This window comes from Cuculus canorus, chromosome 1 (assembly GCF_017976375.1).
Source record: "Cuculus canorus isolate bCucCan1 chromosome 1, bCucCan1.pri, whole genome shotgun sequence".
Taxonomy (NCBI): Eukaryota; Metazoa; Chordata; class Aves; order Cuculiformes; family Cuculidae; genus Cuculus; species Cuculus canorus.
Genome location: NC_071401.1, coordinates 22972532 through 22984804, shown reverse-complemented (window position 1 = coordinate 22984804; position 12273 = coordinate 22972532). Strand labels below are relative to the sequence as shown.

The following is a 12273-nucleotide window of genomic DNA, read 5'->3' as shown; positions in this document are numbered from 1 at the left end:
AGATTTTAAATTGGAAAGGATTTGAAACCATTATTCTAGAAGCATTACATATTTTAGTTCTCTTTCTGTTCTGAATGACAGCCAGAAGCCTCTCAGGGAAGTTTTGAGTGCAGTCTATCATGTGAGTTGTATGAAAGACATGCCCACATGGGCCTATACTGAAGGGTCATTCACTTCTTAGGGATCCTCACTGCACTTCTACTATAGTCTCAATTAAAACTGGTTTGTTGAGACAAGCTGAACTCTGTTCTGTCCCCTCAGCTTTCCCCTCAACTGCAGAAAAACCTGGACAGCGAGAAAAACTCCCTGTGTTTTGATTGTATTCCTTTTTGCCATTTGCAAGAGTGGTTGCTGAGAATAACCAAGTCTGACAAGACCCCTGACTTGAGGAGTACAATTTAAACTTAACCATGTGCCAAACAGCTTGTAAATCAAGATCCTGAATTATTTTCTTTTGACAGGCAGGGAAGATTTGTACATAGTATGTCTAGTGGGAACTGGGTCATGGGCTTTTGAGGGCCTGTGCTTACTGCTGCAGCCTTAATGTTTTCATTTGAATAAAGGCAAGGTTTTACGCTCCAACAACGATCTTCATTGATGAGATAGATTGTATCTGCAGCCGCAGAGGCACGTCCGATGAACATGAGGCGAGTCGCAGAGTCAAGTCAGAGCTGCTTGTGCAAATGGATGGTAACAAGTGTTTAGATCTGAGTTTGGGGCTGGGGTGCTATTTCTTTACGGGTGGGAATGTAAGAACTTGAGCAATGTGGAGAACCTGGCTTTATGAATGGGAGACATATGAGGTGGTATTTGAAAGTAGTGTATTTTTGAAGTGTTCAAAGGCAGATGACTGAAAAGGATGTTCTACTTTACTTTTTCTAAAATAGCCATTTTGATGATAAATTGGAAACTTATACTTAATATATTCTAGGAGAAGCAGATAACAGAGATTTGTGCAGTTTAATACAGGTCTTTAATTTTGGTGCAATTGAAATATATTTCTCCCCTTGGCTAGAGTCACCTGTGTAGGGAATCCTTTGTAAGATTTGATTTTGCTGTATTCTGTGGTGGCAGCTAATACTACCCTTTTAGTCAGATTTAGTGCCTGTTTTGTGCAGGTGTGCACCTGCACAATGATGACACTCTGAGAAATTTTGTATGGTGGTTTGATAATCAGCTATGTATTGCGATTAACTACTATTTATAATGCCCTCAAATCCACAGTTTCCTTGTGATAAACTCGTGATAGCCAATTTTTTGCCCCAAAGTGATAATTTCTTTGCAGTCCTCATTTGGGAGGCCAAGGAATGACTCCTATTTCTTCTGTGGCCAGGTTTGACAGATAGCACTTTTGTGGCACTAGTAGGACTACACTTACATGTGACTGTGTTATTAGCACTGTCAGAGAATGCCCTCCCCTGACGCGGCAAAAGAATGAGCTGTGCCCCTCTCTGTGACAATGATGGTCTTGTCACACTTGAGCTATGGGAAGTTTGGAAAGAGGCACTAGATCTGTATAGAGCTGTTGCTTAGCTTTGTCCATGCTTTTGCAATGTTTTGTCTGTGCAGTGTTTCTTAGCAAGAATCTCAATCAATAGGAGGTGGGGAGTAAAAATGCTCTAAACTGTTGTGCTTGTAGGGGTAGGTGGTGCTCTGGAAAATGATGACCCTTCCAAAATGGTTATGGTATTAGCAGCTACAAATTTTCCCTGGGATATTGATGAAGCTCTCCGACGGAGACTGGAGAAGAGGATTTATATACCTTTGCCCACAGGTATGTTTGCTCCAGGCATTTTGCTTTAAAATGGCCTTTGCAAGATGAGCTTAGAATTAACTTCAGAACTGTTTGATTTGGGAGGAGTCTTGACGTTTTTGTGATGAGCAGTGAAATTCAGGGGTTAATCATTTGACTGGGTTGCTTTATTTTTAAAGAGAGTGAGAGAAAGGCAAAAAAATACTACTTGCTTGGGGGCTTGGAAACAAAGAGCTGTGGCATTTCGTTGCAAGCCCATTGATGGGTTCCTTGGTTTCTTACATTTTGAAAGAGAGTTAGTTTTAATGAGCCTGGAATTGTTTTAAATGTTTAACAGTCAGTCCTTGAGTGATCATCAAAGACAGCCTTTGGACATGTTCAGAAATATTGCAAATGCACTCTGTGCCCTTGCAGACAAATGCAAAGAAGTGGATCCATGAATTTTCACTTACAGGCTTGGTTCATTGTAAATCACTGCTTTCTTGCCTTTATGACTGCTTTGAGTCACTCAGAATGTGGCAGGCTCATTGCTTTCCTGCCCTAAGACATCTCAGCTTGTGTTGTCTTTCCCAGCTGTCATTCACCTGTCCTATTAATTTTGAGATTCCTGTCACTTGACGTTTGCATAGCTTCGTTTCTTCTTGGTACACTGGCTGCCTCATCTCCCTGCATGAGCACTCAAGATAACAAGATGCGTGTTCTTGGTGACAGTAGTTGTGATTGAGTTTAGCCGGTGTAAGGACACTTAATAGTTAGTTCAGGAGCTTGTCTTTGCAGCTTACAGGCGGTAACAGCTCCTAACAGGACGCCTGTCTTTAGAACCAATTAGTTTAAAATCCTATCAGTCGTTACTCTTGTTTCTAATTAAAGCAGATTGATTTTTGACACAGTGTATTACACCCTGGACAACATTCAAGATGCGCTCCAGTTTTATTTCCAGTCTTACATTCTGTTGCATTTATTCTGCACATAAGAGTGTTGAGCTGTTCTGGGCAAGTCTAAATGACACATTTGTAACTGTGTTGTGTCGTTTGATGTGGTCAGTCATTTTAATTGGAAAAAATGATAGATACTGTGGAATTTAATGCAAGTATATATTCTACCATGTTTCAGTTTCAAAACACTGCAAGGACTAGCTTAGCCCCATAGCAAAGATTAGAATAATGTTCTCTGATACAGGATGCTCTCTGCAGGTCTGCTATCTGTATGATGTGCTCTGTAAATAATAAATCCCTAGTTTAGAGCTAGCGACATTTGTGTGTGATTGGTATTCTTGACAGTTCTGCAAAGCACACAAGACTAGCAGCTTTAGACAAGCTTTCTAATTTATATTTTCCCTCCTAAAAAAATTAAAAAAAAAAAATCAGTTAGGCACATCAGTGACTAAAAAATAAGTGTGGACATTTCCTTAAGACTTCTAGCCTTTCCTACTGCTGCTGCTTCTTTTGTAGGTCATAAAAATTGGTCATTGTGGAAATAAAGATGCTGAGCTGGTGTATTTTTCTATGCAGTAAAGGCCAGGAAAGCATTCGTTCTCTTCTTTACTACCTTCGTGCAGAGTCACGCTAAGGCCTAAGCTGTGAAATGTGAATTCCCTCTTATAAGCCTAAACTGCTTGACATATGTATCCAAATGCACGTGTACATGCTGTCTACAAGAAAAATGGCTAATTGGCTGCGTAAGTGCTCATTTACACAGCTGGTTATCACTGTGTGTGCGTTGCATCTAAGTCTGAAAGTGGGATACGAGGGCATTGTATTGTAAATATATTAATATATATTTACTGTAGTAATGTATCTGTTTTCTATCAGGCTTCAGCAGCTCGTTGGGTCCCAGCTGAGTAAAATGCTGAAACATATGCTTAAAGTTCAGCCTATTGTTAAGGGGGTTGTGCTGTCTGAAGCTCAGTTAATAGAATCCTCATCGTGGTTCTAATGAAACTGTGTGAATATGCAAACACTTGAACAGCAAGTGAATCCAAAGGGATGTGAGAAGAAGCAGACACTTGTAGGGTTGTGCTTTTGTGCCTTGGGTAGTATGTGACCAAATGCTTTGTCACCTGAGACATAACAGGGATTTTTAATGGTATATGGGAATATCTCTACAGTGTGTTGTTTTAATATACTGCTTTTAGCCATATACCTTACTGTATTTGATTGCACGCTTTACTGTGATTTCTGTCTCTTTCCTTGTCTTACATTAAGCGCTTTTGTTTGTACTTTTCACTGAAAAGTCTATTCATATCTTTTTTAAATGTGATTCTTGTAAGTCTTCAAATAAGTATTTTGATGTTGTAGCAAAAGGCAGAGCAGAACTGCTTAAGATTAATCTTCGGGAAGTAGAGCTGGATCCTGATATCAGCCTTGAAGAAATTGCTGAGAAGATTGAAGGCTATTCTGGTGCTGACATCACTAATGTTTGCAGGTATCTCATTCTCCTTAATTTGCAAATAAAACTGCATGGAAAGTCATCATTTGCATTAAGCAATAAAAGGCGATACCCACAACAGCCAAAGCTGTTCTAACAGTGGCTGTGTTTGAAGCCCACATCTACTCACTGGAACCACGCGTTGCTGTAATGTGGAGTGGTCTAAGGAGTCTGTCTGTGAGATGTTAAAGTTTTCTTGCATCTGCAGACAAAAAAAATTCTTGGAGCGAATATCACATTACCACTGGCTGCGTTTGTCTGCATCTGTTAATGTAGTGCAAAACAGGTTTGGATTTTGTGGAGTTTTTTGTTTGGTTTTTTTTTTAAAAATCCTATGAGTTTAAGAGACAGAATTTTGTGATGCAAAGGAACCTTCCACAGAATACTTCTTCGGGGCTTGTCTGTAATGTATGTTTGGACCACCCCCAATGCGTCATGGTCTTGATTTCTGCCCTAATCTTCTAGGTGCAAGGGTGATACAGGTAGTTTATAGCATTAGTGTTAAATTTATTTCCATCCTGTTCCCAAATTTGTTTCGTTTTCTGACAAATGAGTCTTTTCTGGAGGATAGGTATTTGAAAAAACTTCTGAGAAGAAAGTCTCTGCCTCTTCTAAGAGAAACTGATACTTTAAGAACATGGCTTGGGAATTTTTTTTCTTCCCCTGCTGCTTTGCTGAAATTGTGAAATGACTCCATGATTTTAAAAACTTGGTATGTGTCACACAGTGCAATAGTTAAATTACCTGTTCTCCCAGAGGCCTGCGTTATCCCTTGCTGGGAAAAACCTGGGGAAAGAGAAAATGTAATTTCAGACTGCATGTGGGCTGTGGAGTGAGAAATGAGCAGTGTTCTTCATGCCAGTGGGCCGCGCTGACACCAAGCTGGGGAAGAGTGATGGAGCAGGTGGTGGAGTGATGGAGCATGAGGAGCCACAGGCACCGATGGCCTCAGCCCTGCAGGGCCAGGTGACACCGCTGTCTGCTGCCTCCTGCTCTGCCCTATACAGATGCAGGTGCTACGTGCAAGCAGGCAGCAGAATTGGACTGCACTCTAAACACTTGCTGACTGTCCCTTTGGGCTACATGGTGGGGAGAAGGTTGAAGTTTAAGGGAATAGGGGTGCAAAATCCAGACTACCTTCTAAAACAAAATAAAAAGTCTCTGAGTGCAGTTCCTCTCCTACCCTGCCCTTTCCTGTGCTGAAGTTGTAAAATTTCATTTCTATGAATCATTGTAAAAGGTTTTCAGTTTTATTGTTTTAATTATCTCTGCACATTTACCATATGCTTAAATGGGATTTGGTGCCAAGGCATTCTTTATGTTGAATTAATGTAGTGATCTGGGAACATGGAAGCCAAGAAAGATGTGAACCACATCTTCTATGGTAAATAAATGCTCTCTTAAGTATTCCTGCCAGTGGTTTCTAGCAAGAGAATTCAATCAAAATTCATAGGCTTACAGCACATGCTGCTAGTAATTAGTTCCCATACATTGTCCTGTATTTCCAGGGATGCCTCTCTAATGGCAATGAGACGGCGTATTAACGGCTTAACTCCAGAAGAGATTCGTGCACTTTCTAAAGAGGAGCTTCAGATGCCGGTTACCAAGGGGGACTTTGAGCTGGCTCTGAAGAAAATCTCCAAATCTGTTTCTGCTGCAGACCTAGAAAAGTATGAAAAATGGATGGCGGAGTTTGGATCTGCTTAATCTCAGTGACAGCTCTCCTTTGCAAGAGTTATATGGTTTTTGTTGTTTCCACTTGTGAAATGAGTTAGAAATCTTTTTAAAGGTTTAATAAAAGGTCCGCCTCTGCCCCCATCCCACCTCCTTCTGGTAACAAGATAGTTTAAACTCCAATTGCCTTTAAAGGGAACGAACACAATAGTGAACTGATATTGTAAAATACATTTTTTCTCTGAAACAGTAAAATAAGACAAACAGGAAGGGAAAAATTGTAATCTTTTTATTTTTTCCAATGAAGAACAGTGTTACTTAATGTCCTCATAGTCATCTTTCATGGCTGGAATCAATAAATCAGCTGGGGGATGCAGTTCTAGAGAAGCTAACAAGAGCTTGCTGTACCCACTGCTCTTAAGTGCTACATTTCTGTTGAGCTGCTGCCTCCACCTCCCTTGAATGTGGCATCGAAGTTACTGTTTTATCTCTTTCTGCTCAGATGTTTAGAGCAAAGCCTGTGGATTAAATGACATAGCACAGAAAATGAGGATCATCAGGACATGGGCTCAGCTCTCCTCTCATGTACACTCATTTGGACTCACTGTCACTTCAGACTGGGATGATAGTATCTGTGACAACTTCTGGTGGAAATGAGAAGAAAAGGGACTTGATTTCTCTCTGTCTGGTTTGTGCTTGACCTCTGGACATAGTTTGTACCAGTTTGCCCAGTAAACACTTTGAAGTTTGACCAGTAGGCACTTTGACTTAAGTTACACCTTGCACTTTTATGCTTATGTATCATCCTATACTTTGTCTGTACTGTCTAGACATTATTATCATTATCATTATTATTATTATTATTATTATTATTATTTAAGTACTAAGAGTTTAATACAGTAAAGATGCTAATATCAAGGCTGTCTTTAAAACACAAGTCTGTCCTTGAAACAAGTGGCTGTAGACTTCTATTTCTTCTGATTAGACAGGAACTCTTTCCTAGCATTACTAGGTAAGGGAATTTGCACCTGTTTATGTTGTAGAACTGCTTGTGCTTATTTTATTTTAATGAAGACTTCTTAAAAATATATAAATGTTAATCGATTTAGGGGAGAATAATTGGTATGTTCTCATTTATGTTCTTATCTGTTTCTTCCCTTCCCACATACAAGTGCAGGGATAAGAAGGTTTGGGTTGTAAACTCAAGCTTGAGAAATCCTCTCTAGACTAAAATTGTCATACTGACTATATGAGCTTTTCAGAGACTTGGGCTGCGAGTCTGGTATACAAAGGTTTACTGTGGTAGGAATGAGAAGGAGAGGTCAAATTTAGAGAAGGATGTGTAAGTTCTAAAATTTCAGGTGATTTTGTGAGCTACGCCCCAAGTATCTTGTGGGAGTGAGTTGCTGTGCAGTTCAGTAGGTGTTCTGCCCATCAGCTCTCTGCTGAGACTCGTAATGGTATAGCCAGATGCGGCAAACCGGAGTGAGAAACAGATAATACCTCCCCTTGAATTGGACCATATCCTGATTTGCTCCTTTTTGCTAGTTCCTGGAAGTTCCAAATAATGTCACTAATTCAGCACACTGGTCTCTTGGGCCGTGACATATTAACCACTAAGGCAAATGCTGCTCAAATGTGTTCACTGTTAAATAGAGAAGACTGTTAGTATACATTCATGAGAGCTCCGCAGCATCTATCGGATTACATGAGTGACTTTTGAAGCTGTTTAACCACTGCTGCTCTATGTGTCAGTATTCCTTTGTCTTTCTTTGTATGTGATGGCCACTTCTCAGATTGATCCTGACATTTTAAAGGGCTGTTCCAATTTGAATGGAGAAACATGACAGAGATTCTGTCAGTGTTGCATTTGACATGAAACTCATGGCTTTAGAAGTGTGTTTCCGTGTGGCACTCCAGAAAAATACCTTCTGGGGCCCCAAGACTGTTTGAGAAACAGCCACTGTTCATGTCTTTCCAAGGACAGAGCATCTCCCCTGCCCAACATTAGGCCCTGTTACACTCCTGGACTGGTACGTTAGTGCAGCAAGGGAGGAAAAAAGGTCCAGTTGCTTCTTTCCTGACCAATTTGAACTAACTGCACAATACAGCCCCTGGGCTTCCCCAAACTAAAAGGCACGGTTCTCTCTGCATTGGAAGACTGGCAAGCAGAAGCCACGTTGACTCTCTTGGTTTTGGATAAGTTCCTACCAGAACGTGTCTGTTCCTCCTGGGAAATAAATGGACCTTTACAAAGAGAAAGGTTTGAAAACACTGGCACAGTCTGTCATTTCTTCCTTATGAAAGCTGTAGGCTGCAGCCGTTACTGGTTTTGTGTTTATTTTATTGCAGTAGAAATTAGTAAAGTTACACAAATCTTTTGTGGCCAGTGCCAGATTAGCAGTTGAGGGCCTCTCACTAGAGGCCATCACTGCCTGAGAAGCTTAGTTTACAGAAGCAAGATCTAGAACGGAATAGACATGACTGCTAATAACTGTTCAGCTACCCAAGAGCAGTGCTTGGATTCAGCATTTGCTGCTTAGAGTGGTCCAAGTACCCCTTTTCTGTTTCCTATTGCAAGCAGCAGTGCCCTACCTGCTGATAAAAAAAGCAGTGTTGAGCAAAAGCATTGTTCCTTAGCTCTTTGATGAACCTTCTATTTTCAGATGTTAAACTTTCCTCTTGGATGTTATGCAAAATTCACTGTACCGGACATGCCCTCTAATAAGAATTATTCAGCTGCTGTGGTCTTTTTCTCTAAAGGTTGTGATTTCTACCCCAAATATATTTTTCATATACAGGTCCATTCATCCTTTACTGCTGCAGAACAGAAAAGTGGAAGTTTCCAGGCTGTGGACGTTTATATGTACAATGGTTGTGCCCAAGTACTACACCCTTGACTTGGGTCCTGCTAGATCAGGTGTCCTGCAGGAGAGACCATCCCTTCCCTGCTGAGACTTTTCAGGATGACCCTGTAAGCTGACCCTTATGTCTTTACTAGTCACGCTGGTGCACTGGCTTTGGTGGGCTTGGAGGCTGGGTTATTAACTCCAGAGGGGAGCTGGCAGTGGGGTGGAGCAAGGAGCAACCGGGGAAGGAAAGCCAGCCCAACAGCTCCAGCAACTCAAGAATTATGGCTCAGCGTAAGTCCAGTTCGTGTCGCACTTGTGGAAAACTTTGTGGAGGGATGTTGGGTTCCTCAGAGAGCAATGTACGAGCATCTTACAGCCTGCTGTGACAGTTTGTTCAGTCTTTGTCTGTCTGTGTATGAGATACATGCACACACGTGTATGGGCATATATACGCACACAATCTGTGGTGCTTCTGTAGTTTGTACCTAAGTTACATAAAAAACATGTTTTAAAGCTGTGTTTACATGTCTCTTTATAAACATCTGTGAAGGCCCTCTTGGGTGGCACTGTTAATTTTTGTACAATAAGCAATGCAGTTGTATGAAATAATAAATGTATGTGTAGAGTCTGTCTGGCTCAGGCTGGGTTGTGGATGCTTTGCTGCTTCCAAAGGCTGCTACGCAATGCAAATCTTTTCAGCATGTCGTGGTGGGGTTGGACTCAACGGAGCCCTGGATGGAGAGCAGTTAAAGAGTCTGGTTATTTTGGATAACGCTGTCAGCAATGTTTCCCCCTCTTAAATTGGCCTTTTGTTGCCACAAGTTATTAAATGAGGAACACTCCAAAGCCTGGAGCGTAGGGAAGAGGCCCCAGCAGATGTTCGGCGTTAGCACCTGGTTCAGACCTCACAGAGCTGGTCAGGCTTTTTCATTACTTGCCCCTGGGCTGGAAGCGTAATCAGGCTCCAGAGAAGCTGTACCATCAGCTACCTGCTAACCAGGAAACTTCCAAGAGCAAAACTTCTGTTAGGAAACAGCTTTCAAACTTGGAAAGAGACTTAAGTGTCTTGGGACTGAGTTGATTATTTGAATTTTCTCCCTAAGGATGTGTAGTTTCCCTGTGTTTCATCATGCCTCAGGCATGAAAGTGAGAGCAAGGGAAATTGCTGATCAAGGGATTTCAGGAGAGGTCAAATCTTTGCATAGAAAGTTCAGCTCATGCCAGTTTAAAAGAGACTGGAATAGCAACGGTGCACTGACTTGTTCTGATCATGGTGAAGATGAAAGAGCTTGTGTGCTGTAAAGCAGACCTCCGTCAAGTGAGCAAAGACTTTGCTGTACAATCCAGGCACGAGGAGCTGGAAGCAGCAGAGGAAATAGTGAAATTTTTTTGTCTGTTTTGGCAATAAACCACCCTGAATCAGTTCGTGGGCTGAGAGTTTTTTCTGATCTGTAGTGACAGATGAGAACATGTTGAACATGCAGGTGAAAGTGCTACTGGGAAGGAAGCAGCGAGCCTGGGAGTGCAAAACAAGACAGTGGTGTGAAGGGGATGTCAGCCCTGCAGCTGCAGCCGGGGCTGGCTCTGTCTTAGCCGCCCACTGAACAATGCTGTAGGTGCAGCCTGCAGCCAAGCTGGGCAGGAGCAGTCTCAGCAATGCTCTAGTGCAATAAAGCAGACTGCATAAAGACACCTATGCTTATGGCCACAAAGGCAGAGAAATGCTTCAATTCAGAGAATGTGGCATGCAGTCTTTTTCCCTGCTCATGTGTTTCATGAGAGCACTGTGCAAAAGTTGGCTGTGAGTGCAGATGCCGTAATCACCCATGTCTCAGAGCCCAGCTTCCACGCGAACCTTAGCTAACAGAGCTGCCGCAGCACGTGATGTTCCCACCTCCCACAGAACAGGGTAATTTGACCCTCTCTGCTTTCTAGGCCAGTCTGGTTTTATATACTGATTGTGATCTGTTCTTCTGACCCACTTACTGCATACACGGTTGTTCAGTACTTCTAATAGAGCAGCTGCTTTTGTGCAATATGGAGTTGTCGTTTGATCAGCTAAAGCGCCATGCTCCTACATGTCTGCACCTAGGTGCCTTGGAAAGATCCAGGCAATTTTCCTCTTCTTCAGAAGGTCAACCATTAAAAGTGCATAGCATGAGATGTCTTGCCTAGCCTGATTGCCCAATGGAAGAACACATATTAGCCAAGGAAATGCCACAAGAAAAGTTCTGGCTTTGTTGGGAAGGTGCAAAGTGTGGGGATGTTCCTATTCCTACTTTGCAGGCAGAGTTGGGGTCGTATCGCACCCAAACTCTATTTTCTGGCTTTTGTGTATTTGTGAAATCTTTGTTGTAGTAGGAACATTTTTCTCTGTGGTAGGGGGAAGCCATGGGTTCTTTGTTGGGTGTTGGGGTTAGGTTTTTGGAGATCCCATGATCTGGTTGGAACATGAAGGTGCTGAGCCTCCTTTTTGGAGGAAAGCAGCATGAGTCCCGCGTGGCTGTCTGGCCGTACAGTGAGCAGTGTAGCTTTGGGCAAAGTCACTTAAATATAATAGTTAGTTGGGCAAAGAGAGAAATTCATACTACCAGATTACAACTCTGTTGCTCCTATTCATGAGCAGTCCCTTGCATAAGCTGTACAACTGGTGTAAAAGAAACTGTCTTGGAAGTCGGGGCTTTTTGAACTTGACTTTGGAGAGTAAGAAAGGTAAAAAAATATTTGCCTAAAGGAAGATAGTTGAGTACCCAAGATGCTGGGAACTGAAATGTCTTCTTTTTGTGGCTTTCCTTTTTGTCTAGCAGTTACCCTGCTGGGTTGCGCTTTCTGGTTCCAATTTGTTTTGAAATAATTACCATTGTTTACCCATCTCTCAGACAGCCTTTGCAGATGAATTGATTCCACAGAGCCCTCTTTTGCTTAGCGGCTAGTGTTCTTACACAGCATGTTTGAACGGGCTGATGGCATGAGATCTTTCTTGTGAAGTAAAGGTCACTGAAATGGTGAAGGTGAGAGGAACTGCACTGAATACTAATTGGACTGGCAGGAACAGAAACCATAGCAACTCTGCACAACGTTTATAAATATAACGGAGAAGAAAAAGAGAATAACCTTAAGGAGCTGCTAACAACACTGCAATATGCATGTTGATAAAAACGGTGGTCTTTGCGTCTTTGCCAGTAAGGAGAACATATGTAAGAGTGTGGAAGTGGCTTGGTGAACAAAGGAAGCCAACTGCAGGCACTGCTGACAGGTTTCGGTGCCCAGCCTTGCTGCTCAAAAACATGCCAATCTCCAGAGCTGGTTTGTGCTGGCCACTACCAAACCTGCCTTTTAAGCACTCAAATTTGAACTCCTGATAGCTCGCTTCCCATCTTGAAATGTCTTCAAACTTTGTGATATGCTGGTGCCAGAGCATTTTTGGATGCTAGAAGAATAGGTGGGGGTTGATACTGATGTGTTTTTGTCGGGTCCTGGGGCTCTGTTGTGCTGGGTACCATGTGGGTGCACAAGAAGAGATGCTGCAGATGCTTGTGAGGAGGAGATGTGGTAGAAGGATGAGGA

At 42.2% G+C, this 12273-nt stretch overlaps 1 protein-coding gene across 6 annotated transcripts in view; it reads left to right on the top strand.

Moving 5' to 3' along the window:
• Positions 1-10104, top strand: part of KATNAL1 (katanin catalytic subunit A1 like 1) — a 45405-nt gene extending 35301 nt beyond the window's left edge. For 3 of the 6 annotated variants that reach the window (XM_054079485.1, XM_054079475.1, XM_054079493.1), the window contains exons 8-11: positions 564-690; positions 1640-1774; positions 4051-4177; positions 5689-10102. In XM_054079485.1, the coding sequence (XP_053935460.1) occupies positions 564-690; positions 1640-1774; positions 4051-4177; positions 5689-5887 (588 nt within the window). In that variant the 3' untranslated portion in view covers positions 5888-10102. Of the gene's footprint in view, positions 1-563; positions 691-1639; positions 1775-4050; positions 4178-5688 lie in introns of all 6 variants that reach the window. The other 3 variants (XM_054079503.1, XM_054079511.1, XM_054079521.1) reach the window with 3 other exon arrangements.
• Positions 10105-12273: the final 2169 nt, after the last annotated feature.